At 45.7% G+C, this 22,258-nt stretch overlaps 1 protein-coding gene across 1 annotated transcript in view; it reads left to right on the top strand.

Moving 5' to 3' along the window:
* fryl (furry homolog, like) overlaps positions 1-22,258 on the top strand; it is a 125,112-nt gene that overhangs the window by 59,044 nt on the left and 43,810 nt on the right. The window contains 12 exon segments of the mRNA XM_063201325.1: positions 459-730; positions 1,796-1,936; positions 2,251-2,419; positions 2,925-3,006; positions 3,265-3,377; positions 4,144-4,294; positions 4,586-4,689; positions 5,222-5,404; positions 7,062-7,257; positions 8,101-8,222; positions 8,948-9,135; positions 10,801-10,895. Coding sequence (XP_063057395.1) covers positions 459-730; positions 1,796-1,936; positions 2,251-2,419; positions 2,925-3,006; positions 3,265-3,377; positions 4,144-4,294; positions 4,586-4,689; positions 5,222-5,404; positions 7,062-7,257; positions 8,101-8,222; positions 8,948-9,135; positions 10,801-10,895 — 1,816 coding nt within the window.

Here is a 22,258-nt window from a genome sequence, read left to right as displayed (position 1 = left end):
CCACCTGTGGCCTGTCCTACTGCATCTCAGTCAAACACTGTCCATCTAGAGATATGTGTATTTAATACAAACTACTATTGGTAACACTTTATTTTAGGGATACATCTATTCGCATTAATACATACAATGTTAATTCCTGCATAAGTAACGTGTAAGGCATGTTTTAAGCAAACAGTAAGGCCTACTAGGTCCTTACTAAGGTTAAATTGGTAATAAATCCCTTATTGTGCATGAACCAGACATTTGTGAATACATGCCTAACAAATGTTTGATTTTGCTTTGTACATGCCTTACAAGTTACTTATACAGGGACATTGTTTGTATTAGTGCTAATAGATGTATCCCTAAAATAAAGTGTTACCCTACGATTACCACAAACTACTACTTATATTTAATTGTGAATTATTGATTGGGAGTTTAAAAACATCATGTGAATGTGTATCCCGGATCTCCTCCAGAGGTGAGCCAGCGCATCCAGACGGCGCACCCCGGTGGCCGGCAGGTGATGCTGCACTACCTGCTGCCCTGGATGAACAATGTGGAGCTGGTGGACGCCAAGGCCAGCGCGGCGCGGCGGCAGGAGGAGGCCTCGTCCGGGGGCGAGGAGGAGGAGGAGGCGCGAGGGGACATGATGATGGTCAACAGCCGCCGCTGGCTCAGGGGAGAGGGCTGGGGCTCGCCACACGCCACCGCCATGGTGCTCAACAACCTCATGTTCATGACCGCCAAGGTAGAGGATTAGGACACACACACACACACACACACACACACACACACACACACACACACACACACACACTCAGGGGAGAGGGCTGGGGCTCGCCACACGCCACCGCCATGGTGCTCAACAACCTCATGTTCATGACCGCCAAGGTAAGGAATAGGACACACACACACACACACACACACACACACACACACACACACACACACACACACACACACACACACAGGGCAGGGGAGAGGGCAGGGGGTCATGCTACACTATGTTAGGTACAGTCACACACACACACACACACACACACACACACACACACACACACACACACACACACACACACACACACACACGGGAGAGGGCTGGGGCTCGCCACATGCTACAGCTATGGTGCTCAACAACCTCATGTTCATGACCGCCAAGGTAAGGAATAGGACACACACACACACACACACACACACACACACACACACACACACACACACACACACACACACACACACACACACACACACACACACACACACACACACACACACACACGGGAGAGGGCTGGGGCTCGCCACATGCTACAGCTATGGTGCTCAACAACCTCATGTTCATGACCGCCAAGGTAGGGAATAGGACTCACTCACTCACTCACTCACTCACTCACTCACTCACTCACTCACTCACTCACTCACTCACTCACTCACTCACTCACTCACTCACTCACTCACTCACTCACTCACTCACTCACTCACTCACTCACTCACTCACTCAGGGCAGGGGAGAGGGCAGGGGGTCATGCTACGCTATGTTAGGTACAGACACAGACACACACACACACACACACACACACACACACACACACACACACACACACACACACACACACACACAGGGGAGAGGGTTGGAAATCGCCATATGCCACCACCATGGTGCTCAACATCCTCATGATTGCTAAGGTGGGATACACTCACACACTCACACACTCACAATCACACAATCACACACACAATCACAATGAGTTGTCTAATATCCGTTCATGGCATTTATTTACAATGCACCTGTCTCCCCCCCCCCCCCTCTCTCCAGTATGGTGATGAGTTTGCCTGGTCGGAGATTGAGAACGTGTGGACCACGCTGGCCGACAGCTGGCCCAAGAACCTCAAGATCATCCTGCACTTCCTCTTCAACATGTCCGGCGTCAACAGCGAGCCCAGCCTCCTGCCCTACGTGAGTGACAGCAGCCCCGGCCAATTACAACGCAGCTCGTTGTTGCTGCTCAGCTGAGCCATCCAATGATGGCCAGCGACTGCATTATGATTTGCGACTGTGGTTTACAAGCAAAGGGGGATGTCACCACAATTTGATTATCATCTTGAGAAATTGTTTTTTTTGTTTTATTTAAGTATGGTAGAACTAAAATCGGGCTTTTAGTAAATGGCTTCCTTTGACTTTAGTAATCAACTCTTGAATATTGATTGATGTTCTGATCCTCACACTGTGTTTGTGCACGTGTGTGTGCGTGTGTGTTTGCGTGTGTCCAGGTGAAGCGCGTGGTGGTGTATCTGGGCCGGGACAAGACTATGCAGCTGCTGGAGGAACTCATGTGTGAGCTGGAGCTGACGGAGCCTGTGAGCTCGGCCATCACGCACATGGACAACCCCCCCTACTACCGCATCAGCTCCAGCTACAAGATCCCCTCCGTCACCTCAGGTACGTAGAGTAGAGTAACTTCATTAATCCCCAGGGCGTATGCAGACAGCTCCTGCAATGCCTTGGACACACAAACACAGGTATAAATACAAGTATAAAGGACAACAGTTCCCACACTGCCTTGGGACAATATTTGTTACCTTAAGCACACATCTCCATCTTGCAGCTCCACACTGCATATGGGCACTACATGCAGTGCTACACTAGGGCACTCAGGTACATACCTGACATCCCTGTACAGTCCTGCAGTGTCCCATCTTTTCTATCACCTCGACTTTCAAACTCCATGTCCATCTCTCATAGTGCTAGGAGTTGCTTTGGCTCAGAGAATGCCATATTCTTATTCTTATGCCATATTCTTAAATAATTGTCAGATGGGAATGTATATGACACAGTGATGTAGTGACAGCTGCAACATTCTTATGAACTACCATAGATTGTGGTGAAATGTAAATGGCTGCTTCGGAGCCTGATCAGTTTTTTTTCTGTGCATGTATTCCTACAGGAACCACATCAAGTAGCAACACCATGGTGCCTGGTCAAGACCCACACCATGACAAGATCAAGGACCCCAACATGGAGGACAAGTAAGAACCAATGCACAGTTTCATAACCACACACAGAGTCGTTATTCACAAACACAAACACACACATTCATGCACAATGCACAGTTATATTAACCTGATTTACATCATCTGGCTGCGTTCGGCTACGTCACGCGGGGGGTATGCGAGAGCATATCACAGATGGCAAGAGTCAGGTAACAGTTATATAAGCACGGGCTGAGACGTTAGGAATACGCACATGCTGTAAACACACAATGTGTTTTTTAATTGTTTGTCCAGTTACACACACTTGGACATCTACAGCGGGCTGAACAGCAACCTGAACAGACAGCACCACCGGCTGGAGTCTCGCTACAGCAGCAGCTCAGGAGGATCCTACGAGGAGGAGAAAAGTAAGAGAAACTCCAAGACACACACACACACGCACGCACGCACGCACACACACGCGCACACGCCAGCAGAAAAGAACAGAATCGAATCGGACTAATGGAATTGGAAATACAAACAAAGACCACCCAACCGCAAAGATCTTTGATCCTGTGTTCTTTCTTGTGATCTCAGGGGCTCTTAGCTTTTCTACAGCTTTCCCCAGACACAAATCAATACTGTATTACCAGCATTTGCACATAGAATGAAGCTTGTTCCGGCCAACCCCTTCTCGTTTAGTTATAAGATGGTGGAGGTGAAAGACAGGATTGTTTTCACCTGTCCACTCTTATCCTTGTTTGTATACTGTTAAGTCCACCCACGGCTTTGGCCAGGCACTGGAAAGTGAAAGTCCTCCCAACCAATAATTTTTTTTTTGATGTGAATCCAATTCTTCAGAACTGTGTCCCTCCCGCTGGCTTCCCTTTTAGCTATAGCTGTTTACACTCTACAGCTACTTCTATTTACATCATGTATTTACATCATTGAAAGAATAATGCACACCATTTTACACATGTGATTTCCTTACTTGTATTATGTCGAAGTCTCTTACACCCCTTGTATTTTGTTTTTACATTGTTGTACTATTGGTGGATTCTATGTAGTGTGTATTGCCATGTGTCTCTATGTTATGTGTACACTGTTGACCTAGGGAGCTCTGCAGTTTCCTCGTCTGTGTATAAACTGAACATATAGATTTGAGCATAATGCTGACTCTGACCCTGTGCTCAGGTGACTCCATGCCCGTGTATGCCAACTGGCGGCTGAAGGTGATGGACCACAACCAGCCAGAGCCCCTCCCCTTCCCCCCCACCGGAGGCTGCTGGTCCCCGCTGGTGGACTACCTGCCCGAGACCAATTCCCTAGGGGTCTCATTGCACAGGTGCAGTAACACACGTTTAAAATATCATATACACGCAGACACACTCTGTCATGCAGGCACACTCTAGCACACTACAACATAATACAACCAACACACTCGTGTTCATACAAACATGATAAACTGTATACTGATGGGGAAGGTTAATGTGTTCGATATGTCGGCAGGTAATTGTTTATTTGTCCCCATATGACATTTCACCTGAACTTTTCCTGGTTTTCCTCAAAGTCACCGTAGACCCTATACTTATGTCCTCTCTCTTGCCCCGTCTCCCCACCCTCTCTCTGTCTGCAGGTGTAATATAGCAGTGATACTCCTGACGGACCTCATTGTAGACCACGGGGTTAAAGTGGAGTGGGGCGCATATCTGCACCTGCTACTGCATGCCATATTCATCGGTAAGACTTTTTGTCTAAAAACTTGATTGTGTATTGATGGAGATGCACACAGTGGTTTTATGAGCAGAAACACAAATTAAGTTGTGTGAAAGCAGAGCTAAGCGTCACTTGGCATGATTGTTTAATTTTAGTCATGGGACAGTAGGGGTGCGTTAAACTTTTGCTACAGTAATAGCTTGTCACTAGAACTTTTGAAGCATTTCAATAATTTCAAGAATAAAATTCTTCACATCTTTATATCATGTATTTTTTTTCAGTAAGTATTGTTTCTGTTGGTGCACGTCTACCCTGTGTTTAGTAGCTAGTAAAAACCCTGATTTAAGACCACTAGTATCCAGGAATTAAATTATACAGAATTTTTGTATCTCTTTTAGAGGGTTTTGCATCTGAACTGGTTATATGCATAAAGCTCTTATAATTCCTTGGTGCAGTCTGACCCTTCCAGCACATGCCTACAACTCCCCCTATCAGAACATTCAGAAACATTTCAATCATTCAAGCCTTGTGTTGTGGTCTGGGTGGTCTTCATCAGGGTTCGACCACCAGCATCCAGAAGTTTACGAGCACTGCAAGCGCCTGCTGCTCCACCTGCTGGTCGTCCAGGGAACCAACAGCAGCGTCCAGTCGCTGGCCTCCGTTCTGCTCCGCAACCGCGAGATCAACGACCCCAAGGTGCTGACGGTCAAGCCAGCCCTGCAGGAGTTCAACCTCACCGGTAAGAGACTAGCCTGCTGTCTCCAGCTCCTCCACTCATTATTACATGACATAACATTGCATTGCACTTAGCTTATGCTTTTATTCAAAGCCACTGGCGGATATTACAGGGTCGTCTGTTGTGGTCGTTTGTATTTTAGTCCTCTAGCCAGATAATCGTATATGAGAGTGAGATAAAGCAGGTGGGTTCTTTTCCGGTATCCACTTTACGTCGGGTGAATGCCCCTTTAGGAGACCTTCGATTAGGAGACCTTCGGAGTCTTGAGGTAGAGAATAAATGGAGTCCCCTTAGCACTGTAGATGGCGGTAGCGCACGTCTTGTGTAAAAATCACGAAAAGAGAAGAAGGACGGACAACGCCCCCTTAGGAGACCAAATTTTGAGCACACGCTTTTGCATTGAGTGGGCGTGTTTCGATTCCTCTTATTATATATCCAACCTCTTTGCTGCAGCTCTGCAGGTCTAGACTCTGCCTACACTACCTGGAGTCATTATGCTGATTGATTAGTTTGTTTGGCTATCTTGTGTGCGATACTGTTTGGTTCACTTCTTTGCCCTGATGAAGGCCCTGCAGCTCGGCAAAACATGTTGCCAACAATTATAATTCTTTAAGTTCAAACATGAGCTAGCCTTTACATTAAAGCAGTTGTATCTTAGAGGAGTGCCTTGGCGGCCTACTTTTATTTTCTACGTTTCGGCCAAAGAGCACCTTCAAACCACCACCTGTTTTACTATTTGAACACCACAGCCCTCCAACCCTCTTTCTCTCCAGATATAACAGGGTATTAGTTACAGTCCCCAGAGCAGTGTTGGGTTAGATGCCTTGCTCAAGGGCACTTCAGCCACGGAGGGAGGAAGGGATTTGTAAGGGTGGGGATTCAACTCTGTGATCCAAAGTCCAACTCCCTAACCATTACACCATGGCTGCCCCAACTTCCCACTCCTGATTGGATGAGGGAAATTACTTTGTTAGTGTACAATAAGTTTAGGAATGCTTCATTATTTAGTATGAGATCAAGGTTGAGATGGAACACATCATCACTCAGCTTGCTGGTGTGTGAACGACAATAGAAGAGAGAAGCGTGGCGCATACTGCAAGTTTTAAACATTTATTAGGTGCAATTTCATGTTTCGGTGTTTACAACATCGTCAGAGGGTTTAGTTTGAGAACAGTTCTAGTTTTGAACAGGTCATTTTGTTTCAACAAAGGTAAGGACAGAAGGGTATGGCATTGGTTGTAGTTCCCTGCAGTGTTGTAACAGTCACATACTGTCATATTTGACCGGAACACTAGAGGGCAGTCCTGGCCTAGTAATCCTCACACAACAATCTTGGAGTAGTTTGTGCTGGTTTTGTCTGTTACAATATCTTATTTCATAAAATGAATATTTCCTTATTCCAAATACCTAAGACCTATATTGCCAGTGGATTAATGAAGAGATTAGCTGTTTGATGGCAAAGACTCGTTGCATAATAGCGCTTTCATTTTGTCTTTGCTGCTGTATGCATCAATGTCCGTGTGTGTTTGCGAGCACACACGGGTGTGCGTGTGACTGTGTGTGTCTGTTCTTGTACAAAAAAATAATTAATAATAATAACATATAAACAATCAAATAAATAATGATTCAAATAATACTAATTACAAAATGCCCCCCACAGGAGTGAGCGAGCTGGTCCCCGACTACCAGCCGTCGCCCATGACGGACTCTGGCCTGAGCTCCAGCTCCACGTCGTCCAGCATCAGCCTTGGCAGCGGCGCCCTGCCCCACCTCACCCCCACCCCCCTCAACGAAGTCGACCTCTCCGCAGAGCAGGACCAGCGCGTCAAGGCCCTCATCGAGTTCGTCACCTCCAGGTAAGCCAGACGGATAGACACATAAAGGGGTGGCAAGGCAGAGAGACACGCACAGCACACACTGGTTAAGGAGTGAGAGGCTCGATACACACAAACCTACACACACAGTGGGGCAGACTAAAACATACACACACACACACACACAGGGTGGATAGTCAGAGATGCACACACATGCAGGGTGCCAACTCAGACACACACACACACACACACACACACACACACACACACACACACACACACACACACACAGGGTGGATAGTCAGAGATGCACACACATGCAGGGTGCCAACACACACACACACACACACACACACACACACACTCTCACATGTTCCTGAGTCAGACACAAAAACACACAGGGAATGGGGCAGCTCTGATGCAGCATTCATTGTTTTGCAGTTCAGTTGTCAATACTGTTTCAGTATACGTATGTGACATTAACCAAGTCTATCTGCCTTGTTAGCGTGAACTAAGGGTTTATGTTCACTGTTCATGTTGCTGAAAGTCCTTTGTTTTGTCCTGTACCTGCAGCCAAGTCTAACCGGATGGGGGTACTGTTGCCTTCCGTGTGTCCGCGTGTGTGTGTTGATGTGCGTGTGTGTGTGTGTGTGTGTATATATACGTGTGTACACTTCAGTTTGCAGTGTCTGTGTTTCTCGCTGTGTCTCTCTCTCTCATGGCTCCATGCATGCCTCCGACTGATGTTTTCATCTTCATGCACAAAACCGTGTGCCGTGATTGGGTACAGTCTGTACAGTGGGGGGGATCAGTGACTTCCTGTCCCCTAATGCCTATGTCTCCTCCTCCTCCTCCTCCGCTGCTCCTGATTGGTGGGCTTGGCAGGAAGCGGGGTCCCCTCTGGAACCATGAGGACGTGTCTCCCAAGAACCCCAACATCAAGAGTGCCGAGCAGCTCAGCGTGTTCCTGCGACACGTCACCAACGTCTTCAAGCAAACACAGTCAGGTGAGCTTGCCACGCACATTTAAATCAAAAGGCGATGTACCGCCAAACATCTAGTGGAGTAAGATGAATCAAGCCCGGGATCCATGTGATGTCAGGTAAACGCTCCTTTAGGAGACCTTAGGTTAGGAGCCCTTTAGGAGACTTTAGAATGAGCATGAATGGAGTTCCCTTAGCACTGTAAATGGCGGTAGTGCATATCGTGCGGAAGCCACCACCGTCGCCACAGAAATAGGTGGGGACAACGCCGCCTTGGGAGACCGATCGTGAGCGCACTCCTTTTCATTGAGTAGACAGGGTTTGATTAATGTTACTTTACTGGAAGATGTTTGGTGCTTGTGTGTGTACTATTGGTTTTATTTTGCCGTGTGTGCGTGTGTGTGTACTAATGTGTATACTTTGCCTTGTGTGTGTGTGTGTGTGTGTGTGTGTGTGTGTGTGTGTGTGTGTGTGTGTGTGTGTGTGTGTGTGTGTGTGTGTGTGTGTGTGTGTGTGTGTGTGTGTGTGTGTGTGTGTGTGTGTGTGTGTGTGTGTGTGTGTGTGTGCGTGCGTGCGTGCGTGCGTGCGTGCGTGCGTGCGTGCGTGCGTGCGTGCGTGCGTGCGTGCGTGCGTGCGTGCGTGCGTGCGGGCGTGCGTGCGTGCGTGCGTGCGTGCGTGCGTGCGTGCGTGCGTGCGTGCGTGCGTGCGTGCGTGCGTGCGTGCGTGCGTGCGTGCGTGCGTGCGTGCAGGCTTCCAGCTGGAGCAGCTGCTGAGCGAGGCGGCTCTGCAGACGGCTCTGTCCTGCTCGTCGCGCCACTACGCCGGCCGCTCCTTCCAGATCTTCAGGGCCCTCAAGCAGCCGCTCACCGCCGCCACGCTCTCAGACGTACTCTCACGCCTCGTGGAGACAGTGGGGGACCCAGGGGAGGAGGCACAGGTACACACACACACACACACACACACACACACACACACACACACACACACACACACACACACACACACACACACACACACATGCAGACACGCACACAAGCAGCCATTAATCGCCGCCATGCTCTCAGATGTGCTCTTGGAGACAGTGGGAGACTCAGGGGAGAGACACGCAGACACACACACACACACACACACACACACACACACACACACACACACACACACACACACACACACACACACACACACACACACACACACAAACACAAACAAGCTGGACATCCAGCAGAGGACGCTCTTGTACAGACGTGCACATAGCACAGACACACGCTCCAACAGCTCCACACACAGCTATGAATAAAGTTGCATGAAGTACTGTAATATATAGGCATTAAGATGTCAACTAAAAGAATACCACAGACTTTACAGACACACACAACGTGCACAGCAAAGTAGATTTATCACTTCATGTCTACTTATTGCCCTTTAAAGACTGATGGTTTAGTTGTAAGAGGCTGAAGTGTAGGGACACACGCGCGCGCACGCACACACACTAACACACACGATTGCACACACACACACATACAAACACACACACACGATTGTTCACACACACACGATTGCGCGCACCCACACACATACACACTAACACACACACACACACACACATACTTACACACGCCGCCCTTACACCATGTCCCTGGGAGGCTGAGGATGATTCATGGCTTGCCGTAAAGGAGCTCTCTGCCTCTGCCTGTGCCTGTGCCCAGACACTGGGGACCATTTGCTCTGATTCACCAGCCAGCCGACTGCATCCATTTAAGGGTCAACCGGCCGCACCGCGCTGAGCCAGACGGCCATTACCCCTCATTTAGGTAGAGGGGCCTGCCAGGCTGACGCTAGTCTCCGAGACACACATGCAACATGCGCACACACACACACACACACACACACACACACACACACACACACACACACACACACACACACACACTCTCACTAAAACATACAACGTGCACATGCACAGGCACACACACACACAGTCACTCACAAGTGCTTACAGCAGGGTTGGGCAACTATTTTGGCCTAAGGGCCACATTGGGTTTAGAATATTGACCGAAGGGCCAGATGTCGCAGACAACTTGCACATGTAAATAATAAGAAATTGCTTACATGTGAACATAACGTGTCAGCTATGCCATTCCTGCCCATTGTAATTAAATCTATTTAGCCTATGTAGGACTTGGTTAATCTTCAGTTGGCAACAGCCCTGTTTTAGGAAGCCATTTTAAGAATGTTGAGTGACCCTATGAATTTGGGTTTAAAAGTTGTCTGTCTTGTTTGCCCACGTCTGGCTTACAGGCATACAGAGTCACACAAACACATGCAACGTGCCTAGCAAGCCTACCTAGTGTGGTGTTTTGTTGTTAGAATGAGAAAAGATGCCGTTATGCTTTATGTTGTAGATCATGTTCATTACAGCACATAGCAGTACAGTTTTATGTATGTGCACACACACACTGGCTGATCTAAGGTACACACACAGATTCTCATTGCTCTCGCTCTCTTTCTCTCTCTTACAGCCTGACTGACTTGTATGTACATGTTTCTGTCCTCGTTTTCCCTTTTCTCTCTTCCTCTCTTCCTCTCTTTACTGCCTTCTCAGGGATTTGTCATCGAGTTGCTGCTGACTCTGGAGGCTGGCATCGACACCCTGGCGGACACCATGAAGAACTACGACCTGCTCACTGCACTGGCTCAGTAAGACACACACACCACCAGTACTTTCACATTTGATTACATGTATTTGGACAGGCTGGCAGATCTTAAATAAAGACTTGCGTATACCAGAATCGTCAACAAATTCGTCACCATTCAAGGACAAACAAAACCTCTCCACACACGCACACACGCTTACAGATACAACTCACCAGAAAAAATAGGGACTGGAAAGATGCAATCTGTTTCTCTCTGAAGCACAATTATCTGCACATAGCTCATAGACGTGATTTGACACGTACTTTACATTACTTAGATTATTGTAGGCCATATTTAGGGCCCGAGCACCGGAGGGTGCGAGGCCCTATTGTTCTTGCAATGTTTTTTATTATTTTTAGGGCCCGAGCACCGAAGTGCAAGGGCCACGCGGTGGCCCTTCGCCCTCTCGGTGCGAAGCCCTATTGTTTTCCGAATGATTATTATTATTATTATTATTAGGGCCCGAGCACCGAAGGCGCGAGGCCCTATTGTTCTTGCTCGGATTATTATTATTAGGGCCCGAGCACCGAAGGCGCGAGGCCCTATTGTTCTTGCTCGGATTATTATTATTATTATTATTTTTCTTTTTCATGCACGTTCGGGCTGTGCATTTGGTCTGGGAAGCACTTGGTGACTTGCCATTTTGCATGTTGATCGGACATGATGACCGCTACTCAGAACCGGAAGCTCGGGTCGGGGTGGAGCAAGGGGACGAGGACACGCCCCCTAACGTGTGCGGGGCGCGGGGCAGAGGCCAACATAAAGTTTGAGCTACGGACTCGAAATTTTTTGGGGGTGTGTATCTCACTAAGATGAACCAAAAAGGTAATTACGATGCCATGGCCACGCCCAACAGGAAGTGAGATAATTGGACTTGAAGTTGAACTTTTCACATACGATGGAATTTGACACACCATGGAATTTGAAACACTCCTCATAAACCGTGCAACCAATATGTCCAATTTTCGGTTTATATGATCTCAAGATATAGCAGATGAATAATTGCGAACGATTTTTCGATACGTTGTAAGAAAACAAGATGGCGGCTTGATGAACATTGATGACTGTTGGGCACTTTTTGAGGAGGTTGCCATGTGTTACTTCGAAATTTACTTGACACACTTGTTCAATAGGGTGGCATGAACATCTCCAACAAAGCCCCGCCCCTAACTCAACCCAGGGGCTCTGTAGCGCCCCCTAGCGGATAGATCTATGGGTCCGGGGCGGCGTAAAGTACAAGCTACTGACTTGGAATTTTTTTTGGATGTGTATCTCACCAAGACAAACAAAAAATGTCGTACAATGCCATGGCCACACCCAACAGGAAGTGAGGTAATTGGACCTATTTTTAAAACAGGAAGTTGGCCCCCACTTCACTTTGCAGTGATTTTAAACGGTGTAAACGCACATGTCTATTCATACAATGAATACTAACTTTTTTATATGCCTGAAATAGCAATCTGGTGTAGCGCCACCATGTGGTAGGCAAAGGAACTGCAGGAAAAATTGAATTCTTTAATATTTTTAATATCTTGTGAACCGGACCTCATAAAGACTCCATTTTTGTTTTGGGGAGGTCATAGCAACATGCCAATCATGCTAATGATAAATTGCTAACGCTAGCAATGCTAATTTAATTTCCTTCAATATCTCGTGAACCAAATGTCGTAGAGACTCCATTTTTGTTTTGGGGAGGTCATACCAACATGTCAGTCATGTTAATTCTAATTTGCTTATGCTAACAATGCTAATTTGTTTTTCTTCAATATCTCGTGAACCAAAAGTCATAGAGACTCCATTTTTGTATTGAGGGGTCATAGTAGCAACACTGAATGATAATTGCTAATGCTAATTAACAATTCATTTTTCCTCAATATCTCATGAACCGAAGGTTGTACAGACTCCATTTTTGCTTTGGCGGGTATAAGGCCTTGCCAGTCATGCTAATGCTCAATGTTCATGCTAAGACCAGTGTTACCACAATGACACCTTCACCTTCCTCATACATGTCAGAAAACTGTTACACTTCATCCATTTTTCACAGGTATGGTAGGGGTATTACGGCAGGGCGTCATGCAACGTCCCCCCTGGCCGTAGGTGCGAGGGCCCGCCAAGGCCGCTTGCGGCTTTAATTTTTATTGTTCTTTTTCATGGATGTTTGGGCTGTGCATTTGGTCTGGGAAGCACTTGGTGACTTGCCCTTTTGCATGTTGATCGGACATGATGACCGCTACTCAGAACCGGAAGCTCGGGTCGGGGTGGAGCAAGGGGACGAGGACACGCCCCCTAACGTGTGCGGGGCGCGGGGCAGAGGCCAACATAAAGTTTGAGCTACGGACTCGAAATTTTTTGGGGGTGTGTATCTCACTAAGACGAACCAAAAAGGTAATTACGATGCCATGGCCACGCCCAACAGGAAGTGAGATAATTGGACTTGAAGTTGAACTTTTCACATACGATGGAATTTGACACACCATGGAATTTGAAACACTCCTCATAAACCGTGCAACCAATATGTCCAATTTTCGGTGTATATGATCTCAAGATATAGCAGATGAATAATTGCGAACGATTTTTCGATACGTTGTAAGAAAACAAGATGGCGGCTTGATGAACATTGATGACTGTTGGGCACTTTTTGAGGAGGTTGCCATGTGTTACTTCGAAATTTACTTGACACACTTGTTCAATAGGGTGGCATGAACAACTCCAACAAAGCCCCGCCCCTAACTCAACCCAGGGGCTCTGTAGCGCCCCCTAGCGGATAGATCTATGGGTCCGGGGCGGCGTAAAGTACAAGCTACTGACTTGGAATTTTTTTTGGATGTGTATCTCACTAAGAAAAAAAAAATGTCACACAATGCCATGGCCACACCCAACAGGAAGTGAGATAATGGGACCTACTTTAAAACAGGAAGTTGGCCCCCATTTCAGTTTGCAGTGTTTTTAAACGGTGTAAACGCACATGTCTATTCATACAATGAATACTAACTTTTTTATATGCCTGAAATAGCAATCTGGTGTAGCGCCACCATGTGGTAGGCAAAGGAACTGCAGGAAAAATTGAATTCTTTAATATTTTTAATATCTTGTGAACCGGACCTCATAAAGACTCCATTTTTGTTTTGGGGAGGTCATAGCAACATGCCAATCATGCTAATGATAAATTGCTAACGCTAGCAATGCTAATTTAATTTCCTTCAATATCTCGTGAACCAAATGTCGTAGAGACTCCATTTTTGTTTTGGGGAGGTCATACCAACATGTCAGTCATGTTAATTCTAATTTGCTTATGTTAACAATGCTAATTTGTTTTTCTTCAATATCTCGTGAACCAAAAGTCATAGAGACTCCATTTTTGTATTGAGGGGTCATAGTAGCAACACTGAATGATAATTGCTAATGCTAATTAACAATTCATTTTTCCTCAATATCTCATGAACCGAAGGTTGTACAGACTCCATTTTTGCTTTGGCGGGTATAAGGCCTTGCCAGTCATGCTAATGCTCAATGTTCATGCTAAGACCAGTGTTACCACAATGACACCTTCACCTTCCTCATACATGTCAGAAAACTGTTACGCTTCATCCGTTTTTCACAGGTATGGTAAGGGTATTACGGCAGGGCGACATGCTACGTCCCCCCTGGCCGTAGGTGCGAGGGCCCGCCAAGGCCGCTTGCGGCTTTAATTAGGGCCCGAGCACCGGAGGGTGCGAGGCCCTATTGTTCTTGCAATGTTTTTTATTATTTTTTGTCTTCTTACCGCACGTCGGGCCCATTTTGAGGGGGTTGCCATGCGTAACTTTGAACGAAACTCGGCACAGGCATTCGGTATGTGGGCACGAAGGACTCCAAAAATGCCCCGCCCCCAAATCGGCCCAGGGGCTCTGTAGCGCCCCCTTAAGTCATGGGCCTATGGGGCGGGACCGGCAAAAAGTTGAAGCTACGGACTCCAAAATTGTTTTGGTTGTATATCTCACTGAGACAAGCAAAAAAGTCTTTGAGATGCCATGGCCACACCCAACAGGAAGTGAGGTAATTGGACTTAAAGTTGAACTTTTGTCAACTTTTGACATACGACAAAATTGTCATACCATGAACTTTGATGTACTTGTCCTGAACCGTACAACTGTTTGGTTTCGTTTCAATTTGTAAATGATCTTAAGACATCGCAGATGATATATTGCGAAGGAATTTTCAATATATTGTAAGAAAACAAGATGGCGGCTTGCTGAAGTCCGATGACAAAATCGCAGAAAATGTTCTTCTACTGTGACCCTTCTGAGGGGGTTACCAAGCATATCTTTCAACATTGCTTCGCACAGGTGTTTGGTAAGGCAGCACGTACCTCTCAAAACAAGCCCCACCCCTAACTCAGCACATGGGCTCTGTAGCGCCCCCCTAAGTCCTGGGCCTATGGGCCTGGACCGGCATAAAGTTGAAGCTACGGACTCCAATTTTTTTTGGGTGTGTATCTCACTAAGAGAAGCAAAAAAGTCTACAGGAGGCCATGGCCACACCCAACAGGAAGTGAGGTAATTGGACTGGAATTTCAACTTTTGACATACGACAAAATTGTCATATCATGAACTTTGATGTACTTGTCCTGAACCGTACAACTGTTCGGTTTCATTTCAATTTGTAAATGATCTTAAGACATTGCAGATGATATATTGCGAAGGAATTTTCAATATAATGTAAGAAAACAAGATGGCGGCTTGATGTATTCTGATGGAAAAATGACAGAAAATGTGCCTCCACTGTGCCCTTTCTGAGGGGGTTGCCATGCATATCTTTCAATGTTGCTTTGCACAGGTGTTTGGTAGGCCACAACGTACCTCTCAAAACAAGCCCCACCCCTAACTTAGCACATGGGCTCTGTAGCGCCCCCTAAAGTCATGGGCCTAAGGGGCGGGACCGGCATAAAGTTGAAGCTACGGACTCCACATTTTTTTTGTGTGTGTATCTCACTAAGCCAATCAAAAAAGTCTTTAGGATGCCATGGCCACACCTAACAGGAAGTGAGGTAATTGGACATGAAATGCAACTTTTGACATGCGACAAAATTGTCATACCATGAACTTTGATGTACTTGTCCTGAACCGTACAACTGTTCGGTTTCGTTTCAATTTGTAAATGATCTTAAGACATTGCAGATTATATATTGCGAAGGAATTTTCAATATGTCGTAAGAAAACAAGATGGTGGCTTGATGAATTCTGGTGAAAAAATCACAGAAAATGTGCCCTTTCTGAGGGGGTTGCCATGCATATCTTTCAAAGTTACTTCACACAGGTGTTTGGTAGGGCAGCACGTACCTCTCCAAACAAGCCCCGCCCCTAACTCAGTACATGGGCTCTGTAGCGCCCCCTTAAGTCATGGGCCTATGGGGTGGGTTCAGCATGAAGTTCAAGCTACGGACTTCAACATTTTTATGAATGTGTATCTGACTAAAACGAACAAAAAATGTCATGCAGTGACATGGCCAAGCCCAACAGGAAGTGAGATAATTGGACCTCTTATTGAAAAAGGAAGTTGGCCACCATTATAGTTTGCAGTGTTTTTAAAACACTGCAAATGCACTTGTTCATGCATATAATGAATATAAACCTTTTTCTATATGCCTACTATGGCAACCTGATATAGCGCCACCTTGTGGTAGGCAAATTAACTGCAGTAAAAGTGGAGTTATTAAATATCTTTATCTCGTGAACCGAACGTCGTAGAGACTCCATTTTTGTTTTGGGCAGGATGTGATGGGGCAATATGCCCCGCCTTGAGCCGTAGGTGCGAGGGCCCGTCATCGCCGCTCGCGGCTTTAATTAGGGCCCGAGCACCGAAGTGCAAGGGCCACGCGGTGGCCCTTCGCCCTCTCGGTGCGAAGCCCTATTGTTTTCCGAATGATTATTATTATTATTAGGGCCCGAGCACCGAAGTGCAAGGGCCACGCGGTGGCCCTTCGCCCTCTCGGTGCGAAGCCCTATTGTTTTCCGAAAAATTATTATTATTATTATTATTTTTCTCCTTAGTCTTTAGCACTGTTGGGCCATTTTTCGGGCACTTCCCGTGCTCGTACACTTACGCCACTTGGTACACACATTGGAGATTCCCACCGCTACTCAGACACCGAATATTAACCCCCGATGGAACACGGGTACGAGGCCACGCCCCCGAAAGCGTTTAGGGGCGGGGCCGACATATACTTTGAGCTAGAGACTCGGGACTTTTTTTAGGGTGTGTATCTCACTAAGGCGCATCATAAAGTCCGATACAACGATATGGCCACGCCCAACAGGAAGTGAGATATTTTGACTTTTTTAGCATTTTTTAGCATTTTTTACGTACTTTTACGTACTTGTCCTACACCGTACATCGTATTGACTTCATATTCTGTGGACATGAGCTCAAGGCATTGAAGATGATATATTGCGAAGGAATTTTTCATATCTCGTAATTTGCCAAGATGGCGGCTCCATGAATTTAGGTATCTAATTTTAAAACAGGAAGTTGGCTACCATTTCAGTTTGGAGTGTTTTGTAACAGTGCAAACGCACACATGTATGCATATAATCAAAACTAACTTTTCTATATGCCTGAAATGGAGGCCACGCCCCCAAACAGGTTTAGGGGCGGGGCCAACATCTACTTTGAGCTAGAGACTCGGGACTTTTTTTAAGTTGTGTATCTCACTAAGGCGCACAATAAAGTCCATATAACGATATGGCCACGCCCAACAGGAAGTGACATATTTTGACTATTTTGTCATTTTAAAACAGGAAGTTGGCCACCATTTCTGTTTGGAGTGTTTTAAAACCCTGCAAACGCACACATGCATGCATATTATGAATACTTACTTTTGTATATGCCTGAAATGGAGGCCACGCCCCCAAACACGTTTAGGGGCGGGGCCAACATATACTTTGAGCAAGAGACTCAGGAGTTTCTTTAAGTTGTGTATCTCACTAAGGCGAACAATAAAGTCCATACAACGATATGGCCACGCCCAACAGGAAGTCACTTATTTTGACTTTTGAAACAGGAAGTTGGCCACCATTTCAGTTTGGAGTGTTTTGTAACAGTGCAAACGTACACATATGTGCATATAATGAAAACTAACTTTTGTATATGCCTGAAATGGAGGCCACGCCCCCAATCACATTTAGGGGCGGGGCCAACATCTACTTTCAGGTACAGACTCGGGAGTTTTTTTAAGTTGTGTATCTCACTAAGGCGCACAATAAAGTCCATATAACGATATGGCCACGCCCAACAGGAAGTGACATGTTTTGACTATTTTGTCATTTTAAAACAGGAAGTTGGCCACCATTTCAGTTTGGAGTGTTTTAAAACCCTGCAAACGCACACATGCATGCATATTATGAATACTTACTTTTGTATATGCCTGAAATGGAGGCCACGCCCCCAAACACGTTTAGGGGCGGGGCCAACATCTACTTTGAGCAAGAGACTCAGGAGTTTCTTTAAGTTGTGTATCTCACTAAGGCGAACAATAAAGTCCATACAACGATATGGCCACGCCCAACAGGAAGTCACTTATTTTGACTTTTGAAACAGGAAGTTGGCCACCATTTCAGTTTGGAGTGTTTTGTAACAGTGCAAACGTACACATATGTGCATATAATGAAAACTAACTTTTGTATATGCCTGAAATGGAGGCCACGCCCCCAATCACGTTTAGGGGCGGGGCCAACATCTACTTTCAGGTACAGACTCGGGAGTTTTTTTAAGTTGTGTATCTCACTAAGGCGCACAATAAAGTCCATACAACGATATGGCCACGCCCAACAGGAAGTGAGATTTTTTCACTTTTTTGGCATTTTAAAACAGGAAGTTGGCCACCATTTCACTTAAGACTGTTTTAAAACAGTGCAAATGCACATATGTATGCACATAATGAATACTAACTCTTCTATAAGCCTGAAATGTAGATAAGGTATAGCGCCACCATGTGGTAGGCAAAGGAACTGCAGGAAAAGTGTAATTCTTCAATATCTTGGGAACTGAACATCGTACAGACTCCATTTTTGTTTTAGGGGGTCATAGCGACATGCTAATCATGACAATGCTAATGCTAATTTTGAATGCTAATTCATGCTAATTACTTTTTCGTCAATATCTCGTGAACCGAACGTCGTACAGACTCCATTTTTCCTGGGGGGGGGGCATAGCAACATTCTAGGTGGCATGCCCCGTCCCTGCAATGCATGTGTGCGAGGGCCCGTCATCGCCGCTTGCGGCTTTAATTATTATTATTATTATTATTATTATTTTTCTCCTTAGTCTTTGGCGCTGTTGGGCCATTTTTCGGGCACTTCCGGTGCTCGTACACTTACGCCACTTGGTACACACATTGGAGATTCCCACCGCTACTCAGACGCCGAATATTAACCCCCGATGGAACACGGGTACGAGGCCACGCCCCCGAAAGCGTTTAGGGGCGGGGCCGACATATACTTTGAGCTAGAGACTCGGGACTTTTTTTAGGGTGTGTATCTCACTAAGGCGCATCATAAAGTCCGATACAACGATATGGCCACGCCCAACAGGAAGTGAGATATTTTGACTTTTTTGCCATTTTTTAGCATTTTTTACGTACTTTTACGTACTTGTCCTACACCGTACATCGTATCGACTTCATATTCTGTGGACATGAGGTCAAGGCATTGAAGATGATATATTGCGAAGGAATTTTTCATATCTCGTAATTTGCCAAGATGGCGGCTCCTTGAAATTAGGTATCTAATTCTAAAACAGGAAGTTGGCTACCATTTCAGTTTGGAGTGTTTTGTAACAGTGCAAACGCACACATGTATGCATATAATGAAAACTAACTTTTCTATATGCCTGAAATGGAGGCCACGCCCCCAAACAGGTTTAGGGGCGGGGCCAACATCTACTTTGAGCTAGAGTCTCGGGACTGTTTTTAAGTTGTGTATCTCACTAAGGCGCACAATAAAGTCCATATAACGATATGGCCACGCCCAACAGGAAGTGACATATTTTGACTATTTTGTCATTTTAAAACAGGAAGTTGGCCACCATTTCAGTTTGGAGTGTTTTAAAACCCTGCAAACGCACACATGCATGCATATAATGAATACTTACTTTTGTATATGCCTGAAATGGAGGCCACGCCCCCAAACACATTTAGGGGCGGGGCCAACATCTACTTTGAGCTACAGCCTCGGGACTTTTTTTAAGTTGTGTATCTCACTAAGGCGCACAATAAAGTCCATACAACAATATGGCCACGCCCAACAGGAAGTGAGATTTTTTCACTTTTTTGGCATTTTAAAACAGGAAGTTGGCCACCATTTCACTTAAGACTGTTTTAAAACAGTGCAAATGCACACATGTATGCACATATTGAATACTAACTCTTCTATAAGCCTGAAATATAGATAAGGTATAGCGCCACCATGTGGTAGGCAAAGGAACTGCAGGAAAAGTGTAATTCTTCAATATCTTGGGAACTGAACGTCGTACAGACTCCTTTTTTGTTTTAGGGGGTCATAGCGACATGCTAATCATGACAATGCTAATGCTAATTTTGAATGCTAATTCATGCTAATTACTTTTTCGTCAATATCTCGTGAACCGAACGTCGTACAGACTCCATTTTTCCTGGGGGGGGCATAGCAACATTCTAGGTGGCATGCCCCGTCCCTGCAATGCATGTGTGCGAGGGCCCGTCATCGCCGCTTGCGGCTTTAATTATTATTATTCTCCTTAGTAGTCTGTAACGTTGGGCCATTTCTCGGGTACTTCCGGTGCTCGTACACTTCCGCCACTTGGTACACACATTCTAGATTCCCCCCGCTACTCAGACGCCGAATATTAACCCCTGATGGAACACGGGTACGAGGCCACGCCCCCGAAAGCGTTTAGGGGCGGGGCCGACATATACTTTGAGCTAGAGACTCGGGACTTTTTTTAGGGCGTGTATCTCACTAAGGCGCATCATAAAGTCCGATACAACGATATGGCCACGCCCAACAGGAAGTGAGATATTTGGACTTTTTTGGCATTTTTTAGCATTTTTTACGTACTTTTACGTACTTGTCCTACACCGTACATCGTATTGACTTCATATTCTGTGGACATGAGCTCAAGGCATTGAAGATGATATATTGCGAAGGAATTTTTCATATCTCGTAATTTGCCAAGATGGCGGCTCCATAAATTTAGGTATCTAATTCTAAAACAGGAAGTTGGCCACCATTTCAGTTTGGAGTGTTTTGTAACAGTGCAAACGCACACATGTATGCATATAATGAATAATAACTTTTGTATATGCCTGAAATGGAGGCCACGCCCCCAAACAGGTTTAGGGGCGGGGCCAACATCTACTTTGAGCTACAGACTCGGGACTTTTTTTAAGTTGTGTATCTCACTAAGGCGCACAATAAAGTCCATATAACGATATGGCCACGCCCAACAGGAAGTGACATATTTTGACTATTTTGTCATTTTAAAACAGGAAGTTGGCCACCATTTCAGTTTGGAGTGTTTTAAAACCCTGCAAACGCACACATGTATGCATATAATGAATACTTACTTTTGTATATGCCTGAAATGGAGGCCACGCCCCCAAACACGTTTAGGGGCGGGGCCAGCATATACTTTGAGCTACAGACTCGGGAGTTTCTTTAAGTTGTGTATCTCACTAAGGCGAACAATAAAGTCCATACAACGATATGGCCACGCCCAACAGGAAGTCACTTATTTTGACTTTTGAAACAGGAAGTTGGCCACCATTTCAGTTTGGAGTGTTTTGTAACAGTGCAAACGTACACATATGTGCATATAATGAAAACTAACTTTTGTATATGCCTGAAATGGAGGCCACGCCCCCAATCACGTTTAGGGGCGGGGCCAACATCTACTTTCAGGTACAGACTCGGGAGTTTTTTTAAGTTGTGTATCTCACTAAGGCGCACAATAAAGTCCATACAACAACATGGCCACGCCCAACAGGAAGTGAGATTTTTTCACTTTTTTGGCATTTTAAAACAGGAAGTTGGCCACCATTTCACTTAAGACTGTTTTAAAACAGTGCAAATGCACACATGTATGCACATAATGAATACTAACTCTTCTATAAGCCTGAAATGTAGATAAGGTATAGCGCCACCATGTGGTAGGCAAAGGAACTGCAGGAAAAGTGTAATTCTTCAATATCTTGGGAACTGAACGTCGTACAGACTCCATTTTTGTTTTAAGGGGTCATAGCGACATGCTAATCATGACAATGCTAATGCTAATTTTGAATGCTAATTCATGCTAATTACTTTTTCGTCAATATCTCGTGAACCGAACGTCGTACAGACTCCATTTTTCCTGGG

Source organism: Engraulis encrasicolus, chromosome 6 (assembly GCF_034702125.1).
Source record: "Engraulis encrasicolus isolate BLACKSEA-1 chromosome 6, IST_EnEncr_1.0, whole genome shotgun sequence".
Taxonomy (NCBI): domain Eukaryota; kingdom Metazoa; phylum Chordata; class Actinopteri; order Clupeiformes; family Engraulidae; genus Engraulis; species Engraulis encrasicolus.
This window is presented reverse-complemented; position numbering and strand designations above follow the sequence as displayed.